Source organism: Carassius auratus, chromosome 30 (genome assembly GCF_003368295.1).
Source record: "Carassius auratus strain Wakin chromosome 30, ASM336829v1, whole genome shotgun sequence".
NCBI lineage: Eukaryota > Metazoa > Chordata > Actinopteri > Cypriniformes > Cyprinidae > Carassius > Carassius auratus.
In genome coordinates this window covers 16,240,332-16,263,371 of record NC_039272.1, presented here as the reverse complement: position 1 = coordinate 16,263,371, position 23,040 = coordinate 16,240,332, and the positions used below count along the sequence as shown (strand labels likewise).

General features: G+C 36.2%; 3 protein-coding genes and 1 long non-coding RNA gene across 15 annotated transcripts in view; 2 read left to right on the top strand and 2 right to left on the bottom strand.

The window, feature by feature from the left end:
* The window catches only part of arvcfb (ARVCF delta catenin family member b), a 175,206-nt gene extending 171,990 nt beyond the window's left edge, over window positions 1-3,216 (top strand). For 11 of the 12 annotated variants that reach the window (XM_026211744.1, XM_026211739.1, XM_026211742.1 and 8 more), the window contains one exon: window positions 697-3,216. Coding sequence is in view for 2 of the 12 variants with exons in the window: in XM_026211740.1 (XP_026067525.1) it covers window positions 697-702 (6 nt within the window). In the remaining 10 variants the exon portion in view is untranslated. Of the gene's footprint in view, window positions 1-657 lie in introns of all 12 variants that reach the window. The other variant, XM_026211734.1, reaches the window with a different exon arrangement.
* A 585-nt stretch (window positions 3,217-3,801) lies between these two features.
* On the bottom strand, window positions 3,802-9,787 carry naaladl1 (N-acetylated alpha-linked acidic dipeptidase like 1). Its single transcript, XM_026211745.1, has 19 exons — window positions 9,492-9,787; window positions 9,193-9,365; window positions 8,904-9,025; window positions 7,915-8,034; window positions 7,562-7,751; window positions 7,391-7,484; window positions 7,194-7,298; window positions 7,009-7,094; window positions 6,743-6,862; window positions 6,422-6,507; window positions 6,263-6,326; window positions 6,109-6,176; window positions 5,942-6,030; window positions 5,765-5,858; window positions 5,594-5,675; window positions 5,318-5,491; window positions 5,067-5,154; window positions 4,402-4,494; window positions 3,802-4,255 (listed from the first exon to the last, which is right to left on the bottom strand). The coding sequence occupies exons 1-19, from the start codon at window positions 9,686-9,688 to the stop codon at window positions 4,078-4,080; spliced, it is 2,223 nt and encodes a 740-aa protein (XP_026067530.1). The 5' UTR covers window positions 9,689-9,787; the 3' UTR covers window positions 3,802-4,077.
* A 1,701-nt stretch (window positions 9,788-11,488) lies between these two features.
* Window positions 11,489-13,837, bottom strand: LOC113050033 (uncharacterized). Its single transcript, XR_003276703.1, has 3 exons — window positions 13,810-13,837; window positions 12,423-12,506; window positions 11,489-11,992 (listed from the first exon to the last, which is right to left on the bottom strand). It is a non-coding gene; the product is annotated as an uncharacterized LOC113050033 (long non-coding RNA).
* A 761-nt stretch (window positions 13,838-14,598) lies between these two features.
* Window positions 14,599-22,821, top strand: LOC113049402 (endoplasmic reticulum aminopeptidase 1-like). Its single transcript, XM_026211717.1, has 19 exons — window positions 14,599-14,831; window positions 16,007-16,514; window positions 16,611-16,749; window positions 16,905-17,039; window positions 17,147-17,267; window positions 17,354-17,508; window positions 17,611-17,724; window positions 17,836-17,967; window positions 18,068-18,199; window positions 18,534-18,611; window positions 18,702-18,859; window positions 19,808-19,887; window positions 20,069-20,252; window positions 20,412-20,568; window positions 21,425-21,609; window positions 21,800-21,961; window positions 22,038-22,178; window positions 22,249-22,330; window positions 22,468-22,821. Exons 2-19 carry the CDS (start codon window positions 16,024-16,026, stop codon window positions 22,636-22,638), a joined length of 2,817 nt encoding a protein of 938 aa, XP_026067502.1. The 5' UTR covers window positions 14,599-14,831; window positions 16,007-16,023; the 3' UTR covers window positions 22,639-22,821.
* Window positions 22,822-23,040: the final 219 nt, after the last annotated feature.

Sequence of the window (23,040 nt, the reverse complement as noted above, 5' to 3'; positions counted from 1 at the left end):
CTTATTCTTATTAATGTTGAAAAAAGTTTTCTGTTACCATGGTACATTTTTTCTGCATTATTTGGTGAATGGAAAACATTTGCAGTGTTATAAATCTTATCAATTGAATGCATCCTTGCTGAATATTTGCTCAAAATAAATAAATCCCCACCCAAAACCTTTGAACAGTTTTGACTTATTTTCTGTGGAAAGTGGGCTAAAATGATCAAGCTACATGTTCTCGCAGGCAGTGCTGACTTCTCTGGGTTTGTATCACCATCATCTTTTTTTTTTTTCTCATGCTTGCCAAATATCTGCTCATCATCCCTGCTTTCTTCATCCCATACTGTATCTTTCTTGCAGAAGAGCATCATCAGTTGAATTCTAGTCATATTGAAACTTAGAATTATTAGATTATGTTCAGAGGACCTTATTAGTTTGTCATTCATGAAAACAAATTTGGTTGAAGACATAATATCGTATTTGCTTTTAAGTTTGGCTAAACTGTTTTAATCCGATGAGTTATATAGAAAAAACATGTCATTTTGTTTCAACATCCTAACAAACATCCATCATTCAGTTAACATGCTCACTTTCATTTGGCAGACATTATCTTGTACATGTTTTAAAATGTATCATGTCTTTGTTTGTGAACATAATTGAAATCTCTCTCGTTAGAACACAAGTCTGGTAATGTCATCTGATGTCTCCGCGCAGGCTTAGCTAGCATCAGCGCCACATCTTACCACACAAGGATTTCACAAGTCACCACTGCCATTAACCGCAGAGCTCACCGTGATGTGGACTCATCTGAAGACTTTTGCCTAAAAGAGCAGCCACTGTTCATCCAACAGCCAATATTTAGAGATTTCTCAGCAAGTGAGAAAATGCCACTTCTCATATGTACATTCCTACTGGACGTAGTGTACCCAGAAGTGAGGATTTGTTTTCATGGAGCCGGAATGATGGATCGATTTGAGTGTACAGGAAGTGCTGGCGTGGACGTGGACGTGTATTGGAAAGAATTGGATTGAGGGGTAAAAGGAAATAAGAAAAAAAACTATTTTTATGTCAAAACAAAAAAATATATAATTTTTGCCTATATTATTTTCGGTGTATGTTTCTGCCTGATCACTGTTTGTTTTGTGGATTTGTTTTCGCCAGAAGTGCAGTGAATTGTAATTTTTTTTTTTTATAATTTTAATGAAAGTTTGGGCTTTCTAAAGGAGTTGAAGACACTTGTGGAAGGATGAAAAATAATGTTTTTTTTTTTGTTTTTTTTTTGTTGATGTTCATTATAGTGGTGTGGGGGCACATAAAAAAGTCTGGGGGGGATCTATATTGAACTGCACGCTTTTGCAATTTCTGTGTGCTGGCTTTATAAAGCAACTTTAAAGACATGTTATCACTGTGTTTGTTTCTTCTCACTGAGAACTGTTGTTCAAAAGCAGGGATTTACCCTGCACAATGACATCTGCTCATAGCGGAGCTGAGAGGAGGAGAGCTGCTATGCTTTCGGCTGGATTTGGTCTGCTGATCCCATATTCCCTTTGACATGTCGAGCTTCAGAGGCATGCTGGGTAACACTGGCACTTACCAGCTATTGCTTTGGTTATGGGGTAATGAGGGAAAAAATATTGATTTGTTAATATGTAGATTGTGGTATGAGGGATAGTAGGAGGATTCATTTGCTCCTGTTGTCATAAAAGTAGATTTTCAAAGCATTTTCTATTTTTGTTGTTTTATAAAAGTGTATATTAGGTTACAAATATTAAAAAAAGAGGGCGCAAAAAGCTCACAATCATCTTTATAACATTGATAGTGTGAATCCATAACAGTTTGTTCAGAGCACATTCAGTATACCATAAATAAAGCATGACCATGTTTGTATAAAAATTATTAATAATATAATAAACAGATCATTGCTTTAGTTAAATGTGTAGCAAAGGCTGTAGAGTCATTGTCTATTTATATTTTATACTTTTTACATCTTGTTTTGTTTAATGGAAGCATTTCTTTTCGGTGTTCCTTTTTCAAATGGAAAACGTGTTCAAAATGATCTGACAAAAAAAAAAAAAAAAACGAATTAATTTCAGAAGAGGAAGCAGGGATAGATACTTCCTTTCATTTCAGCTCACATCTAAACCAGAATACTTTTACATCAAAAATGCATCTCCTGAGTATAACAAAAAGCATGACAAATTTGTAATGTTTTCATTCATTTAGTTTTATGTAATTGTAATTTCGATATTACATTGTGGACACTCAAATGTTCCGCTGTCAGTGTGAAGAAATCCTGTGTTATACATATACAAATATGGGCAAACACTGACATATGAAGTACGAAGTTTTTATTCCATACAGTTTCCTCATAATGTGAAAATATGCAGCTCACACCTGCCTTATCATCTGATTTCTGTCATGTGACTCTATATCTAACTCTATAGCAAGTTTTTTTCCATAGTGTTTTAACAGAGATTCCTAATAATGAAATAACAGTGTATTGATTTCATTTTTAAACCTGAAATGTTGTGTACATTCACATCGAGATCTTTAGCCTTGTGTAGGTTCATTATTAATATTTGACTGTCTGTTCCTGACTGCCTTTTTTTGCAGAAAACAACCAAAGGATTTTGGTACCGTGTAGTACAAGAGGTTCCCAGAGTGTCAATTTGCATCAGATTGTATATTTATAGAAAAATGGATGTTGAAATGGATTCAAGAGAAACCTACCATTGTAGATATCACTAATTCAAAGCATCAAAACTCAGTGTGTGTACAACTTGGTAGCAAATGTGTTTGTAACTATCATGTGCCTTAACCTTTTTCCATGTTAGATGAAAATAAGTGTGTTTTATATGTTTTGTTGGTCCCTAACTGCTCTTTCTCTCTCTCTCTATCTCAGTCTCTATCTCTCTCTCTGTCTCTATGACACACACACACACACACCTCCTCTCTCTGGCTCCTCCCACTTTCACACACTCTGTGTTCTCAATGTAGTGTAGACTGGTGGTGGGTTTTGCCTTGTATTATAAACTTTTAAAAGATAGACACATTAAAAGGGTTTGATTATATAGTTGTTAATGCTTTCCTAGCGCTCAAGAACAATGCCACAGTGACCGAATGTATTGTTCATTTTACTAATACCCAGAAGAGAGAACTGCTCTTGTTAAAGATAAATACAGGTTTGTAGAATATCACTTTGGTGTGTTTTCAATAAATCATGCCTGAAAAGAGCATATTCTGTCGGTTTCTTTTTATCTCCCCCCTAACATCCCTAGTAAAAAGTTATATATTTAAAATACAGTAGTCAACATTTACAGTGGAGCAAAAAAAGTTAATCAAAGTTGTCCTAAGACAAGAACACATTTTGGTTTTAGGACAACTTTGATGAAAGGTTTTGATCCACTTTAGATGTTGGCTATAAGGATACATTTATTTCATTTGTTTTATTTGTACTTTGTAATTAAAGTGTATTAAACACAAAATTAGTTGTGGTTTTAACAGACTTTAGGTATAGTATACTAAAAGTATTTTTATTAAGTACATAAATGTGTTGGTAGTATACTGTACTTAGCATGAAATACATTTTTTTTTAAATACATTTTAGTATATATATTTTTCACTAGGGTTGAAGGAATCATGCACCAAAAAATTTAAATAGTGTGAATTTGTTGACTTTGACTTTCAGTGTGTTGACTTTCAGTGTATGGATAAAAACAGTAAAAAAAAAAAAAAAACTGTTAAAAATATTATTTTGCGTTACACAGAAGAAAACCATACAGATGAACTAAGGGTGAGTAAATGATGACAAAATTCCCATTTATGTGTGAACCATCCCTTTAATACACAAGGCACTTTCCATCTTTATTTCAGACAAAATATGTTTACTATAAACCTCTTGTCAAAATGATTTTTCAGGTTTTTCCTTCATGCGCTAGGAATATGCTGGGAATGGTAGTCATAACAATAATTTAGTTTTTTTTTTTTTTACATTTGTACATGATTTCAACTGATACTCCCTCTGGCTGTTAGCAGAAATATTGATTTCAAGAATTTAATTTGGCGAAAACAGTAAAATTTTTCTTCCATTGTGCATTAAATCACATCATCCAGTGTGTGTGCAGCTCCTGCGATGGCCTGTGTGATGATGGATATGTGTTTGTGAGCCTGATCCCAGTCTTCCTTCAGCCCCGTGCTCTCAGCCTTCTCTACTGCGTCTGCTAGGCCGGGGAAGGTGGGCACGCTTGATGACCTCGACGCCCATATCACATGCCTGTGTGGTGCCAAACAGCATTACAAGTGATTGCAAACAGGTGTGACATGGCATGAACAAATGGAGAGTGGTTAGGGGCGTGCTGGTTAATATTCATAAGGGATTGGTCATTAGAAGCAGGATATTTTAATAATGCTGCTTCATACCTGAAACCATATTGTTCTGGGAATGCCAATGGGTCAAGGAAAGCCCTGTCCAGCAGCATGAGCTGGTCATTCATCTGGCGAACCTTTAGAGGTCTGTTGTGACAGAAGACAGAAGTTTTGTTTCTTCCATTATTACACCACTGTAGCTGTTTTTTACATCACTTTAACCCTCTAAAACTTACTGTATAATATTTGATACACATATCTCAGGCATGTAAATTACCAACATGAGCTAACTTTGCTAAAAGACCTTTTGTACACTATTCTACATGCCTTCTTGCATCTGTTTTAATAGCTTCTACTTTTTAGCAAGTAAAAGGCCTTTTAATATTTTATGAAAAATCATGTTAAAAAGTGAATATGACAAGATCAGGACTTTGAAGAATGTTTGTTGATTTACATTACAAGCTATCAGACTTTCATCTTACTTTCTGACCATATAAATATTAGCAGCAAATTGTAAATGTTTGCTCAGTTTTTGGTCTCTCGTGTGCTCCATATTCTCCTCTGTAATATCATATAAGCCATAAAAGCTCATTTATATTTTTTTAAATGTTCAATTAGCCATTTAATTAAAAAAATAAAAAAATAATAATATATATTTATATATATATATTATACATTACAATTATTTTCATATGTCAGGCTCTACAGTAATAACTTACGTTTCTTTTGCAAGATCTGAATCCCTGATCAAACGCTCCAGTTTGGTGGCTTTGTCACGGAATAACTGCACAGCTTTCTTCAAAGATTCTGGGATATGAAAAAGTGCTTATTCTCATTGCCACTTTGACATTTAGTATGTACTTCCATCTCTCTCACCTTGTACAAACATTTAGGTTGGCAAAATTCACTTCAGGTATTCTGATTAACATTTCCCTCATCCAGAGCAGTCTGGAAAATCTTGTTAGCTCACCCATAGAGATTGCTTTAGCCGCAAGTTTTTTCTCAAAGGCTGCTACCGCCTGACTGAGGTACTGCTCAAGACTTTCTGCGTAGTCGCTGCAGTTGAAAGGCAGCAGAAGACTGTCAGCCAATCGCAGCAGCACGTTCCCTGCTGTCCTGGCTACTGCCTGGTGACTTGTGAAACCTGCAAAATGGAAAGTCATTTGAATTTAAAATAGAACAGGCAAAAATATTAAAAGAGGGATTATAGTGTTGTCTCATTTGAGTAGCTCGGTGTTCAGTTCACCTGGATCAATGTATTTAGATGCGTAGTCAAAGGTGTCATAAGCCGTGTGGTAGGCTGGGTAGATTCGGGCTCTTGTTTTGCTCTGCAAAGAGATGGAGTATGTGTTCTTAATATTAACCAACTTTTTTTAATGGTAAGTGCTTGATTGCATCAGCGCTGCTGACCACATACCCGGTCATAAAAATAGGAAATGTCCATAGATGTTATTCCAAGGTAGTGCATAAAAGCTGCATAATCACTTCCTGCTCCTGTCAAGAAGCCCACACTGAAAATACAACGAACATTATTGAGAATAATCACCTTATATTAAAATATAACGTCAAACCATGAGGTTTATTGCGAGCATACTTTGGAATGATCCCATAATTCGGACTGGTTCTGTTGGAATATTTCTTCCAGTTCTCATAGACTGTTGTGGTTGTTCCAGGTGCCTTTACCTGAAAGTACATGACTCATCAAAATATTATGAAAGTCAAATCTCAGATCCGGTAACAGATAGAGGATTTGTTCCTCACCTGTTTGGAGGCTGTGAATATCACACTCTGTGCTGCTGGAGAAGCAGAAGCCCTGAGAGTCGCATTAGCTGTGGTGGACAGACAACGTTTCAGCAAGTAGAAAACATGATGAAAATCATATTCTGGTGAAAAGTTTAAAAGCATCAGCTGGTACCAAACACTGAGATGTCCACGTTGATGTACGCCACAGTGCGTTCACTCAGCTTACTGAAGTACTCCTGAGAACAAACGTTTCTTTTAACACCTCTACAGTGTTTTATGATCCAATTCCAGTTTTATTTTAGTAATGCTACTGATGTCTTTGTCAACAAACCTCTGTGTATTCGGCAGATCCAATAAGACCAAATTCTTCAGCTCCCCAGCTGCCAAAGATAATAGACCTCCGAGGTCGCCATTTCCCTTTCAGGTGGAGAGATACAACTGAATATGATTGGATTTTTGATATTCCTTCAGATTATAACTGACTAGAATTTGATGCATTGTTATATTGCCACCCAGCGCTCAGTTTTAAGAACACAATGTTCCATAATACTCCTAGTGTCATAGCATATGACTTCATTTGGGTTATTACAACCAGCCCTACAGTCAAATCTAATGGCGAAAGCATTTTTCTGTGGATGTGGTTAGGCCTGACCTTCCTTCAGCATCTTCCCGAGCACTCTGGTGATCTCCAGCATCACTGCTGTGCCGCTGCTGGGGTCAATGGCTCCATGTACCCAGCTATCCCTGTGGTTCCCATAAATCACGTACCTGTCTGAATAACACACAAAAATAGGGTTTCCTCAAGATGTATATGGTAATATCTAACAAAATGTAACAATAACAATTGCTTCACTAAGGCTGTTTATATTAGGACAGCTTGTATTTTTGCTTGTTAACGTTATGACAAATCCAACATACCTGGCTCCACACTGCCTCGGATTATTCCCATAACATTTGCTGAATATTCCAGCCTCTCTGTGTTATAAATGTCCAAGTGCACATTGCTGACAGATAAAACATTCTTTTAATTCTGATCAGCCTTTCAACTTACAACCACACTTGTTCAGACATTAGAAGATTGGGAACAAATACGCAGCAGTTACCTGTTGTTGAAGGTAGATGTGGCTTTGAACCCTGGCCCACCAAGTTTGTATGTGCAGTTAAGCGAACCTTGCCATTCAACAGGGGCATCGTCCCCATCGAGCTCACTGTCACATAATTCAGTCACGAATTAGAAGGAAACATTCTAAAAAGTGAGTAACTCAAGAAAGAAAAGGTATATTAAAACAGTTACAATTACCAGATTAATCTTTCAGCATCCTCAAACCCTATTGGCTGTGCTGGAATTGGTGGAATACCTGTTATGTCTTCTTTCGGTATTCTGTAGGTATCCTCTACAAATGAAAACATTTACATATGTCATAACCATATTTCATTTACCTTATGTGTTTCTGTCTAACAACCCATTTACCCTTTGCAGCTAGGTACGGTGTTAACAAGTCTCCAAAGTCAATGTTGTATGAGCCTCGCTCGACACCAGAAGGTGGGAGATACCAGGAGTGAGGGTAGGTTTCACTTTCTGACACCAGGCCATCGTTTATGTCATACGGCTCAGTATAGACCAGCACCCCAACGATTCCAAACTTGGCAGCATTTATAGCCTGTTATATTCATGCCACAGGAGAGTAAAACAGTTTTTACACATTCAAGGCAATACAACTTGTATACTAAATAGATCTAGTCAGAGACCTGAACTAAAAGATTATTCTGAATTATCCTTTTCTTGATAAATTCTTGAAGAGGTTTTGAATAGTGTTTTCTCACTTTTTTAGATCTCCCTTCTCCTCCGTATCTGGTGATGGCGATGGTTCCCCTCAGATCCAGCGTTCTGTTTAACAGCTCATAGTCACTCATTTTACCTTGGTTTGCATAGACAAGTTTTCCCTGCATATAAAAGAATGAGTCACTAAAATGGTCTACATCAAAATTTGATTCAGGGATAAATATCACTTTTATAATACCTTTATTATTTTATCTTTATCATTTTATCAGCATATGATGAAGTTAGTGATAGCAAGATATGCTAACAATGAACCCTTGTTTATAAAGTCAATCATGAAACATTAGTCAAAGAAAAAACAAATAGCTATCAGTAGATGAGTTTACAATGGTGTCATATGATCTGATAGCGCCAAAGGTCATCACACGCTCCGTTTTCTTTCTAGAACAATCAAGTGTAATAAAGATATTCGTTTTCATCTCTTGCTCAGTTATGTCATAAATTACACCTGTGTCATTACAATGTCATAAGATAACAGATTTTCTGTCGCGATAACACCTCCATCACAGAAGGCGTTTAAAAAAAAATGGAAAAACTGATTAATCTAATATCAAATATTTTTTTAATAAACAATAAACAAAAGTGTGGTGTCAGTAAGATTTGTAATGTTTTTGAAAAAGGTCTTATTCTCACCAAAGGTATGTTTATTTGATTATTCTATTAGTAACATTATGAAATATTATCACAATTTAAATAACTGTTTTATCTTTCATGTGATGGCAAAAGCTGAATTTTCAGCAGCAGTTGTTTGAGCATTCAGTGTCACATGATATGATTGATTGTCTCAAATGCAGATTTTGTGCTCTAGAATCATATATTATTATATCACAAAAACAACACTGAAATCTTTACATTTTAATGTTTCATTAAAAATGTCCTTTCTCTTAATTTTGATCGAAGTTAAACTATAAACAATATTTATTAGAAGAATACATAAGCATGCATGAACTGTGAAGTAGGTTGTAAAGGACACCTTGACGTTTCCTGCGGGGGAATATGCCGCGAATGGCTGGACCACCTCCGGGTCCTCCTGGTCTGGTTTGTATACCTTCTCTCTCTCTCTTGCCGTAAACTGCACTGTGTTTGCTGGATCAACTAAATGAAACAGTTTTCATTCTTAATTTTTTTATATATAATTTAACATTTTGTACAATATACGTTTTTGACTGCATTCAGCGTGCTAAAAGCATATCAGCAAAATTTCACAAATTAGAAGTCCACAGAGCTTTTTTGAAACCATGTGACTAGATATCCTGTCTTACCAACAGAGACTTTGTTGGGGCTTGTTTTGTTTGGGAATGACAGATACACCTTGTAGTCTTCCCTCCATGCACTGTCCAAGCCTGTGTTGGGGTCCTGCCATCTCTTCAGCATAAAATCTACGGTGGCTTCATCTCCAGGGGTGGTGGCCATGTGGGGAACCTTAGTCAGCTCCCTTTGGATAAAGGAGACCAAGTAAATTCTCAGTTCAGTTGGAACAAACAACTTCATACCAAATGAGGTTCTACAAATAGTCTTTAAATCACATACTCGTGTGCATGCCTCCATAGAAATACTTCACCTGAGGTTCTCTTTAAGTTGATTGGTATCCAGTTCTGCAAGGAATTTCTCAATGATACTTTCGTCCACATCACGAGATGCATCCCGGACCCAGTCTGGCACCGAACTGCCCTTGTAAATGGCAAAGTGTCCTAGCAGAATGCCTATAGTCAAAGCCACTGCTCCTGTAAGGACACCCAACAACACCTCCTTAAGCATAATGTTAGTTTGTCAAAGATCTCAGTGCTCCGAATGTGTCCAACCAGCCCTGTCCTCCTCTAATAAAGCCTATGCTGAAAGTGGTGATTAGGAGGGTGTGAAAAAATCTTAAGTGTCAAGATCATATGGATGAAGGTCAGTGTTTTGTCATTGAACTGCTCACCAAAATTCCTATTCCTGATAAGAGAGATTCAACTAAACCATAAAGTTTAATCATTAATGATTTCAGTGAAATGTCAGACTTTATCTCTGGGTTGACTACACTGATAAAAACAACTTGTAGGATTTACTTGATAAAATCATTGTAACAATTTGCACTCAATTTTTCCTAGTAAATTTTACTCCTGTAATATCAAGTACAACTTACTTGCCAGTATCAAGTGAAATTTACTTAACTCTAAATGTAACATTTGTGAAGACATTAAGTAAATGTTACTTAATTATATTTAACTTAGCAGGTTCTATTTATTAAAAGTAATTAAGTAAATTTAATTTTAAAATGTGAAAATATCAAGTAAATTTTATAAATCTGTTATATTTACTGTTATGAATTAATTAAGTAGATTTTAGACTGTCCATTTAACATTTTGAATTACTTAGTTTAATGAATTTGTATTACTCACTATTATTATGTAACTGTTACATAATTTGTTTCAGTGCTACCAAATAAATGTAGTTATTTTCTCTGCATCAAATACTTTTCTCACAAATCACAAATAAATTCAATAAAGTTTAACAGTTTATTATGTCAACATTCACATATTCACAACAACTGATAAGTAGTTAAGGTACATTCAGTAACCTTTCTGATCATTTACAATAAGAATTAACTAACAATTTCCCCTAAAGAAAAGGAAAATCCATTTTACTCCATCCAACACATATCTGGGATTATATTTTCTCAAATAGGTGAAGGGATAGTTCACACAAAATCTAAATTTATGTAATTAATAACTCACCCTCATGTCATTCCAAACAAGTCCAAACCGTTTATTATGGGAACACAGTTTAAGATATTTTAGATTTAGTCCGAGAGCTCTCAGTCCCTCCATTGAAACTGTGTGTACAGTATACTGTCCATGTCCAGAAAGGTAAGAAAAACATCATCAAAGTAGTCCAAGTGACATCAGAGGGTCAGTTAGAATATTTTGAAGCATCGAAAATAGATTTTGGTCCAAAAATAGCAAAAACTAGACTTTATTCAGCATTGTCTTCTCTTCCATGTCTGTTGTGAGAGAGAGTTCAAATCAAAGCAGTTTGTGATATCCAGTTCGTGAACGAATCATTCGATGTAACTGGATCTTTTTGAACCAGTTCACCAAATCGAACTGAATCTTTTTAAACGGTTCGCGTCTCCAAAATGCATTAATTCACAAATGACTTAAGCTGTTAACTTTTTTAATGTGGCTGACACTCCCTCTGAGTTCAAACAAACCAATATCCCAGAGTAATTCATTTACTCAAACAGTACACTGACTGAACTGCTGTGAAGAGAGAACTGAAGATGAACACCGAGCCGAGCCAGATAACAAACAGAAGACTGACTCATCAGTTAACAGCTTAAGTCATTTGATTTCATTTGGATTAATGTGTATTGGAAATGCGAACCATTTCAAACGATTCAGTTCGATTTGGTGAACTGGTTCAAAAAGATCCAGTTACATCGAATTGATTCGTTCGCGAACCGGATATCACAAACTGCTTTGTTTTGAACTCTCTCAAAACAGACACGGAAGAGAAGACAATGATGAATAAAGTCGTAGTCTGAGAGCAGACTAAATCTAAAATATTTTAAACTGTGTTCTGAAGATAAATGGAGGTCTTACAGGTTTGGAACAACATGAGGGTAAGTTATTAATGACCTAATTTAGGTTTTTGGGTGAACTAACCCTTTAATGCAATAACAACATTCAAACCGACACTAAGTGCTCTTTATGCTCTTAAAACCGTAACACATAAAAACATTTCAAGAAGTAAAAATTTGTCAAGAGTCTACCAACAGCTTCGATTGTACAGCATGTACCAATGTTGATAGCATTTAAGAGAGCAACTTCAACTATAAAGATTGTACTTTTGGGGACATCTTAACACCATCCAGGTCCAGGAAATGTTTCTGGAACACCTCAAAGGTGTAGCAGTGTTGGGGTGTATGCCAGGTTGAGGGCATAAATAAGCCCCATCAGCAGTGTGCAAGCTTTAGCAGTACTGCCGCATGATGGACACATCGACTGGATCCTCTTGATCAGCACCATGGATGACCAGTATCTTAAGGGTGTGTTCAGCAGCATCACTACAAGTGTCCTCCTGCATACAGTTTATAAAAAAGAAAGAACGCAATTCTATTAAGACACAAATACAAAAGAGATTCATTATCAATGCAGAACGAACATGCTCGCTAAAAATTACTTAACATAACTCACATTGTTAAATTCAGTATAATGTGTTTTACCTTGAGTCAACATAAGTAAAAAAGTTAGTAGAACATTGTGCAAGGCAGATGCAATTCACAGATTGTACCCATAAAATGAATGTTGTGCGAAACCATACATTGTGTGGCTCTGCACCTTTACAGTGCCAGGAAACCCTTTTTAATATCCAGACTACGTTTAAGTTGTGACTGCACATAATTTGGAACATTGCTGAGTGGAAAATCTTCATGTTTGTGTCTTACTTTTTCACTTGCGCTTAAAAATGATTTTTATGACAAAAAAAAAAAAAAAAAATCATGCTTTACCAGGCAATCTTCAAAAAGCTCTTCTTCTTTCTCACTGAGGTACAGGATAAGGCTGCGGATGACAGTTTCACGTCTGCTTTGGTACTGTGAACAGATTGATAATGTGTCAATACTGTGTGAATTACAAGCAGGAGGAGCTGTTCTGCATATATACCTGCATGCAGTTTGTCTTGTGTGCAGTATTCTGCAGATTTTAACAAGTTAAATTTAAGTTTTTAAAAATAATATATATATATATATATATATATATATATATATATATATATATATATATATATATATATATATATATATATATATATATTCCAATCAATTACAGTTTTATTACCTGTCAAAAACATGCATTTACTTATCTATTTGTCACATTTTTATATATTTTGTTAGACATTTTTTGAAAAGATTCCCTGGTGTGTAAGTTTGAGAAATAAGAGCAGCAATATTATAGTATTATTACAAATATTTCTACTTGCCTGTATGAGAATGTTGCCGTGTCAGACCAGATAGATATCGCAACGCACTCCTGTAACTTACTGTTCTTTTACCTGTTGAGAGAAACTAATTGTGTCATTGAGATCTCATTTACATTTTCTTTTAATTCCTTTTAATACAGCATTGAACTTGTTACGAGTTTATGCCTGAAAATGAATTGGCATGGCAACGAGGCGGAGACGCTTGCCGCCCATTGCGTTCAAAGATAACGGTTCTTGCTTCATCTCCTAGACGGAGATTCACATGGATGAAGCTACTGATGCTAACCTCCCTCTCTTAAGCCGTGAAAGGCTGTGGTCTAACGTTAGGATTTAAAAACATTACATTTTATTTTCATTAAGAAGATGAACGTACCGCTAGCTTATTAAAATAAAATGACTGAATTCATACAAGCACTTTCTTCTACACATCAATGTTTAACGTAATTAGTAGCCAAGTTCACCTGCCATCTGGTAACGTTACTGCATTTTTCCAAACGTTCCTTCTTTGATGCAGACTTTGATGCTTAACGTTAGACACTTTTAAATAAGGCTAACATTAGATAGGACACACACAGGCAGTCAGCACGTTAATGTTACGTTACATCGATTTCCTTACATAACGCATGACAGTTTGAATTTAATCACGGCCAGCTAACATTAAATTACTCTGAAGTTAACCAGACTGAGTGACTTTTTCTACAAGAACGCGGCTAACTACATTTAGTTTTGACTAACGTTAACTATCAGTCTCAACTTTATAGAAGTGGGTAATGGCGGCGCTTAGCTAACGTTAACCTTATTGTGATTAAAACTTACGTTCAGATAATTTTGAACCGTAACGTCTATGCAATAATCAAACCATGAAAATGAACACATAGTTGTTTTCACAAAACTAAAGTAGAAAAGTCAAAACTTACCGAAGATAAGTCAGCCAAAAGTGACCGCACAAACCAAACCAAACCGACCGTCTCTGCCACTGCCAGAAGGATCTTGTTTAAAAAAAAAGAAAAGAAAAAAAAAAAAAAAAAGCGCGCGGAATCAAACGCACTTAGCTTTTCAGATTAACATTTACTTAGTATTTTTAGGTGAATGTGCTGTGACCATAAAACATTAAATAATACTTGTAAATATATAATACACTTTACTCTTTCTTCTCAGTTATGTTATTACATGAATAAATAGTGTAATTTTTACTTAAGATATTATAGTTCCAACTTAATCTTGATTTTACAATGTATAAATTACATTAATTAATGTAATAGATTTTACCACACCACAAAGTCATTATTTTCAGTGTATAGGTTCGAGTCATACATCATCATGAATGCACTGAGTTTATAAGCATGACTGTCACATGTTATGACCGACAGAAAAAGTCATATTTTCCACCAACACTGAAAGAAATTTAAATACTTTGTCCCATTCTGCAGCTTTTAATGTTTGTAATCACAATGTGTCCAAAAATGTATAGGACTATACACAACCAATGACAACTGTCAACACACACACATACATATTTAACAAAAATAGAATTTCCCTTGAGTTATGCTTATTCATTCATTCATTCATTCATTCAAGTACAATATTACAGTATACAATACAGTCTTCCTGGTGGTTTTTAAAGGTTCAGGTTCACTTCCACAGACTGGGGAATTGTGGGGGAGGATCTGGCAACACGCGTCTACATGGCTACTTAACTTTAAATGTACCTTTACATACTGATTGTATTTCTTTTTGTGTAACCTTAAATTGATATTTAAATTGTCCTACAGCTAATCGGTCAGAGCAGCGCCTTTAATTTAAAAAGCAACTTCCCATGATGCAAACAAGAATTGTATTTTCACTTTCACATTCTTTGATTTGAATGCTCAGCTGAACCAAACCTGGATTCATGTTTGAACACATCGAGGATTTTAACTGAAAAGCGTAGTCCGTAGTCGTAAGTATTCTATAAAATCCTAAATATATAAAATAAACTCGAACTTTATACTGGAGCACGTGACAAAACATACAGATGACGTTTGTTTGAGCGTGTACGCTGCACATTTGGTTCTCATCACATTTACCGCGATTTTGATCAAAAGATTATTTCCAACTCCAAGTGCTAAGAGTCCAGCGCATTCGCCGTGCCCTTTCTTTTAAATAGGATCTTGTTTTTAGATAATATTAAAAGGTTTTACCAAAGAGCGTTTTTTTTCTATAAATAATGTTTTCATGAGCAAAATCATATTCGCAACTTACAAACACATGAAAATACAATAAAGACTCTTATTATTATACATAATCGATCAGCAAAATTGCAAAATTCTGGGATTTTATTATTATTATTCAAGAAATTGGATGAAAATATACAATCACCTTCAAGAGAACACTAACAAATAAAAGAAGATAGAAGTAAGAAAATAGGAGAAATAAACACAATAAGGGGGTATGTAGCTTACAATAAAGGAAAAATATAATAATAATAAAAAATACCAATGAAGGAAAGTTATCTAAACTTAACTAAAATCCAAAACCTAATACATTTTTTTTTATTGCTAGTCAGACAAAAAGATGTGAGCAGCGAGTCAACCTCAATCAGAAAATGAGAAAGAGTAGGAATTGAGCCTATACATTTTTTGCTTATGGATGAAAAATTTGCCAAACAAAATAAAAAAGTTTAATATACTCTTTAGACCTGTGGGCGGGTCGTAGTAATAACAAATAGTATCCTTCAAGCTAAAATATTGTGCAGAGATAGGAGGTTTGTTTAAATGGGAATACAAATCAACAAAAAACTTCTGAACAAATTCACAAGAATAGAATAAATGTATTAAGGTTTCATCTTTGTGTTAACAGGATATCCTTTATGCAGTATTTTAAAGTGGACTTCTTTGGTCTTATTAGAAAGAAAGTATTTATTAACAGAATGTCATGGCATAAATGATTGTTCGAAAGAACCGATTAGAAGAAATTAGATTTCTACAAGAGGGTATATATATATTTCTCACTTAATTATTTTTAAACAAAGGCGAAAACAGAGCTTGTTCAAAGTAATCAAGCCCATATTGAGCTTATGAGCTTGTGTTGTATTATCGGAGCTTCCAATAATTTTTTCCTCCTTTTCCCTTACAGTGTATTACTATGCAGCCATGACTAGCTTTGCTCTGCTTGTGAATCTCATAGTTTTGCCCATTCACCTCTGGGCTGCAGTCACTCCAGAGACCACTTCATTCCCCACATCAACTAATGGAGAACCATTCCCATGGAATAAAATGAGACTTCCAGACACAGTATCTCCTCTACATTACCATCTCCTTATCCATCCCAACCTCACAAGTTTAGACTTTACTGGAATGGTGCGGATCCAAATTGAGGTCCACGAAAACACCAAGAATATCATACTGCACAGCAAGGATCTTCATATCTCCAATGCAAGGTTGCTAGATTCAGACATAGGTCAGCTACAGGCACTAAAGGTGCTGGAGTACCCATACTTCCAGCAGATTGCACTCATATCTGAGTATGCACTGTTGAAGAGGGGCCATGTATATTCGATTCAACTGGAGTTTGCCGCCAGCCTCTCTGAGAGCTTTCATGGATTTTACAAAAGCACATATCGCACCAGCAAGGGAGACCTCAGGTGAGAACCCTTATGTAAGCACAGCCAATATCTCTGAAAGTTATTTATAATTTTTTCAGAAGTAATTATCTGATGCTGTGCCAATCACATTCTCAGGTTTGTGGCTTCCACACAGTTTGAGCCGACTAGTGCCCGGGCAGCTTTTCCCTGTTTTGATGAACCTGCCTTCAAAGCCAACTTTTCCGTGCGGATTCGCAGAGAAGCAAAGCATATTTCCCTTTCAAACATGCCAAAGGTGTTGTTATAATATCCGCAGAACCTCCATTGATCAATCCTGCTGTTTTCTGACTAAAACCTGAATAAGTCAAGAAGTGTATGAACTATTAATCTGCTGTTGGATATTCTGATTCTTCTGTTGAGTCTAGTCTCTTTTTTTCTTCTTCACTCCAGCTGAGAACATTAGAGCTGCCAGGCAGCCTGTTTGAGGACCAGTTTGATGTGAGTGTCAAGATGAGCACATACCTGGTGGCCTTCATTGTCTCTGACTTTCTGTCCATCAGCAAAACAAGTCAGCATGGAGTCCAGGTTAGAAGATGATCCAAGTCAAGCCTTTATGTACTATAAGATACCACCTCCATCAATTACTACTTTTTGTGATGCTCCATAAATGTATATTTTTGATCTGAATTCAGATTTCAGTCTATGCTGTTCCAGAGAAGATCGACCAGGCAGAGTTTGCTCTGGACGCCGCAGTGAAACTGCTTGACTTCTACGATGACTACTTTGACATTCCGTACCCTCTACCGAAACAGGGTTAGTTCTACTTAGACAATTCATCTACTTCTTAAAGTGCAAAAGGCAGATTTCTCAGTTCACTATTTATATGATCTGCACTGCAGATCTTGCTGCCATCCCAGACTTCCAGTCTGGAGCGATGGAGAACTGGGGTCTTACCACCTACCGTGAATCAGAACTTCTTTTTGACCCCCACAAGTCTTCTGCTTCTGACAAGCTGGGCATCACGATGGTCATCGCCCATGAACTGGCCCATCAGGTGAATTTATGACATCAGTTAACTATTATGGGATGTAGTAATTATTTTACATGTTGCTGTTGTTAATTAATGAATAGTTTTTTCTTTGTATGTTCTTGTCAGTGGTTTGGAAACCTGGTGACCATGCAGTGGTGGAATGATCTGTGGCTGAATGAAGGTTTTGCCAAGTTCATGGAGTTTGTGTCTGTCAACATCACCAATCCTGAACTGCAAGTTGTAAGTTGCCTTTATATACCTTTATTTCCATAATCGACATTTTAAAAGCACTCTGCATGATTTGGATGAAGATCTGTGCTAATATGAAGACAAATCTTTTTTGTGCCACAGGAGGATTATTTCCTGGAGAAGTGTTTTGAGGCCATGGAGGTAGACTCCTTGAGCTCCTCTCACCCAGTGTCCACGCCAGTGGAGAACCCTGCTCAGATACGGGAAATGTTTGATGATGTTTCCTATGACAAGGTGCATAATAAATCTTTGTTTCCTGTACAATATGTTTTTTCTTGTTATAAACTTTCAAAAGCTTTTGAAAACCATTTTACTATTGTTAATGTCATTTTAGGGAGCTTGTATTCTGAACATGCTGAGAGAGTTTCTGACCCCAGATGCGTTTAAACTGGGCATTGTGAGATACCTAAAACGCTACAGTTACCAGAATACGGTCAATAGGAACCTGTGGGAAAGTCTGACCAATGTAAGTACAAATGACACGTGTGATGCAGATGCATAGAACTCTGCAGTAAATTGTGTGGGCTTTCTTGTAATTCATTAATTGCATTTACATTTAGCTGTTAAGTGTCCCAGGTGAAGTCATCAGTCATCATTCTATGCAACCATAGTTGGTTAAGCAAATTTGCCACATGAAAGCTGCTTGTTTTCAAAAAGACTTGCTGTGCTTCTTGCTACACTGTTGATAATGGACCTTTTTTGCTCACAAAATTTCACAAAGATTTTAGGGGAACAGGATCAAAATGTCTCATAGTAGTGAGTGTTAACACAGTTTTTCTCAATGTGTATCTCTGTTATAGGTATGTGACTCTGATGGTCTGGATGAAGGCAGACTGAAGGGTGATGAGTCCTGTCGGCGCTCACACTCTGGAGCTTCTGTGGGTTATTCTGTTACATCATTAATCTGAACTCTCTTTACACTGTTTAAGTGGTGTTGTGATGCACTTCTGTGATATTTTATCTTTTAGAAATGGCACTCTGAGGATGAGCTGGATGTTAAGGCAATGATGGAGACGTGGACATTGCAGGAGGGCTTTCCACTAATTACGGTGGAGGTCAAAGGTCGCCAAGTTAGACTAAGCCAAGAACGTTACCTTAAGAGTGATGACCCCTCACAAACATCCAGGTTTAATATTAATATCAAAGACAGTTTCTTAATTTTTATGCCTGTGATACTGATAGTGATTTAATTTTTGTATATGACTTATTCAGGGTTTATACTTTTAACCCTCTGGTGTTGTACAGTCATTTACACACACCCAAAAAAATTAAAATCATGGACATGATTTGAAAAGGTTAAACGGTACTGAAAAAAATTGTCACATGTATTGTTTGTGATAAAAATAACCTCATTTACTGAAATTATTGGGAAGCTAATTTCCTCTAGTAGAAATATTTGGTGCTGTGCCCAAACAAAAAACTTACTGAAAGCTCTTTATTTATTTTGGAGATATCAACCTCTTACAGTTTCAGAGTAAAACATGTTTTAGAAAATATATATTTGATATAACATTTTAAAACAGTATTTCTGTGCACTTTCCATAATAATAAACTTTTTGTTTCACTTTTTAAACATTTCTCACTTCAACATTAATTGGTCAAGAATCTTCTTTAAAAAGAGACAAAACTTAAGTCTGCGTCGAAAGCATGCAAAAAAACACCAGAGGGTTAAAATGCTGTCACAACTGAGATGTATTGCAGTCAAAATAAGATGATCGTTTTCTTGCAGCTAAAACAGTGGGGCAGCAGTGAATCATACATATCGTGAACAAGATCAATTATTATTAATGTATGGATTTCTTTAGAATTATATCCTTGTATGTACACAGATAAAACACTTACAAAGTAAAATCACCCACAGTAACAAATGTCTCTGCCATGCAGATGTTCAACACCAGTATCTCACAGGAGAAACATTGCCAGTGATCATGAACTCTTGCTGAAAATGAATAAAATCCATTTGCTTTATCACAGCAAGTCCCTCTTTGTGCACATGGGGCTTTATAAAGATTTATTGACTTTGATATTGATATTCTCTTTTTTTATACTTGGTTGTAAATTCTTGATTTTACAGCTTCTTGTGGCACGTTCCGTTGACTTACATAACCAGCAGCTCAATTACAGTGCACCGCTTTCTACTTAAGACCAAAACAGGTATTTGTTATAATAGAATAGAACTAATATTCTATAATATATTGTTTTGATAATAATTTACATTCATAAGTTTTTAAAATGTCAGTGTTTAGACATCTCTAAACGACACAAAGACTGAAAGATCATCCATAGAACACTGTAGCACTGATTTCTAACAGATCTGTTGTATATGTCGTCATAGATGTTCTGTATCTGCCGGAGGAGGTGGACTGGATCAAGTTTAATGTGGACATGAGTGGATATTACATTGTGCACTATGAGGGTTCTGGCTGGGATGACCTCATCTCTCTGCTCAAACACAATCACACAGTGCTCCGCAGCAATGATCGGGCCAGCCTCATCAACAACGCCTTCCAGCTGGTCAGGTCAGTCCTCATTCATCTGCATACAGTATGTGCTCTTATTGGTCAGTGGGATGAAAATGTCTCAGATGAGTCAAACAAATCAATTTAAGGTACTGCAGATTATACAGTAAAAGTGTTGGCAAGCTTTAAAATCATCCTCCCTCTCTGTGTCGTGGACAGTGTTGGTAAGCTTCCGCTGGATAAGGCTTTAGACCTGACCCTGTACCTAAGCAAGGAAACTGAGATTATGCCAGTGACACAGGGCTTCAGTGAGCTTGTGCCTCTGTACAAACTGATGGAGAAGAGAGACATGGAGGAGCTGGAGAACCAGATGAAGGTCAGTCGGGGATCATTTACTGTATTTTTGACCTCCTAGCTTTTGGATTCATTCATTCAGGATTCAGATTTAAGAAATCAGCTTCTTTTCAGTTTGTGCAATTCTGAGAACAAAACTGAACAAAATGCATCTTGACATTTAATAATACTGTAGATAATTCAGTGGTGCAGTAAAAACGGTTATATTTTAAGATGTTTTTACAGTTTGAAATAACCTTTTTTGTTTGTTTGTTTTAATATAGTATAATTAATTCCTGTGATTATAAGCTGAATTTTTGTCACATGATCTTTCAGAAATCACTCTAATATGCTGATTTAGTGCTTAAGAAACATTTCAATGTTGAAAGCAATTGTGCTGCTGAAACAGAATTGATTTGGAATAAAAAAACAAATTAAAAATGTTTTACTGTCCCTTTTAAGCAATCCAGTGCATTAGAAGTATTAATCACTTCTTCGTTTTTTTTCTTCCTGATGCCAAACTTTTCCATCTTTTAAAAATGTCTTGGGAATTTCTGTAATGAATATAGAGTTTTCTAGTTATGCTAATTTCTAAAGTATTTAATTGGCTTTCTGTTACTGCAAATTTGGTATGTAATTCTTAAATAATCATGACCACTGGAAAAGTCATGGAAATGTGTTGTTTAAAAAGTGTAAAAGCCTTTGACCAACAACTGACCAACTGGGGCTTTCATCATCATTTTGATTTTTGTTTCAAAAGTTTATCAGTTCTTTATTGTGATTATGTAAAGCATATTAAACTACCATATCGTATGAAGCGAGTTGTATAAATAAACTCGCCTTGCCTTGTTCCCTGCTGTAGATGAGTAACTGATGCTGGTTCTCTTGCTGTGCTCCAGGGGTATATTCTGCAGCTGTTCAGGAAGCTCATAGACCAGCAGTCGTGGACTGATGATGGCTCTGTGTCTCAGAGGATGCTGCGCAGCTACCTGCTCCTGTTCGGCTGTGTGCGGGGTCATCCTCCCTGTGTCAGCACGGCGTCCCAGCTCTTCAACCAGTGGAGGGACTCAGATGGGAATATGAGGTGAGAGGTCAACATTTTCTTTCCTTTCTGAAACTTCCTTTTGAACAATTGAACACTTTGGTCTCCACTTTTAATATTAAGGATATGAAAACTCTGGAGAAGTAATAGCATGTTTTTTTCCTCCATTAATGACCGAAACCGTAAGAAGAAATTGGTTATTTTTGTCCTTTTTTGTCTTTCCGTCCTCTAGTCTTCCTAATGATGTTACTATGGCTGTGTTTTCTGTTGGTGCCCGGACTGAGGATGGCTGGGAATTCCTGTTCGAGAAGTACAAGGAATCCATGTACGTCTCCATGAAGAGCAGGATAAAGACGGCCCTCACAACCAGCCCTCTCGATCACAAGCTAAAATGGTGAGACATTCGGATAAACAGCAGTTTAGTCAAATGAGAATAACCATTCATGTCATCCTTTCTTTATTTGTTTCAGGATGATGGAGCAGAGTCTGGCGGGAGAGGTGATGAAGACTCAGGATCTGCCATATGTAGTGACTTCAGTCAGTATAAATCCTAAGGCCTACAAACACGCATGGGACTTTTTAAAAGCGAACTGGGACTCCCTGATTAAGAAGTAAGATACTGATTTAATAAGACACACAATTGTGGTATATTCTGAGTCCCTTAATGATATTTGTTTATAGGTTTGATCTTGGCTCACCGTCTATAGCACACATGGTAGTGGGAGTGACCAACCAGTATTCCACCAGAGAAATGCTAGCTGAGGTAGGTATTGGGGTTTTTATACAAATAATAAGGACAACAAATAATTAGGAGCTTTCATCAGTTGGTCTAGACCAAAAACCCATTTTATCCTGTAATCAGAGCACTTCGTTACATGTTGTGTTTCTCTGCTTCATCAGATTCGTAGTTTCTTCAGTTCCTTGCGGGCTGAGACCGGAGCAGAATTGAGATGTATTCAGCAAGCCCTGGAGAACATTGAAGAGAACATTCGCTGGATGGACAAGAACCTCCCGCTACTGAAGGCCTGGCTGCACCGACACTACGTCCAGAACAAAAATACAGAGCTGTGAAGCACTTATACTGTGATTGTCAGCATGTATACATTGTCATAGGTGTATACATTTTATTAAGCATTTTAATATAATGCAAGAGTTTTGATAAGAACTTTGGTGTTCTAAAGTGTGTGAAATATGGGGTGAATATTTTTTGAAGAGCATTGCTTGTAAAGGTCGAAGTTAAGAATCTCATCTGTCTCCAACTTTTCATGTTGAAATTAAATTCTTGTGAAGTTTTGTAATCTCTTTTTTTTTCATACAATGTTTTGTTCTTGCAATCAACTCTTTTAACTCAGACATTTTGCTGCAACACCTTAAACATATATAACAGCAATAATTTATACTATATATATATTTGTATGTATATGTGTATGTGTATATATATATATATATATATATATATAATCATTTAGTTTG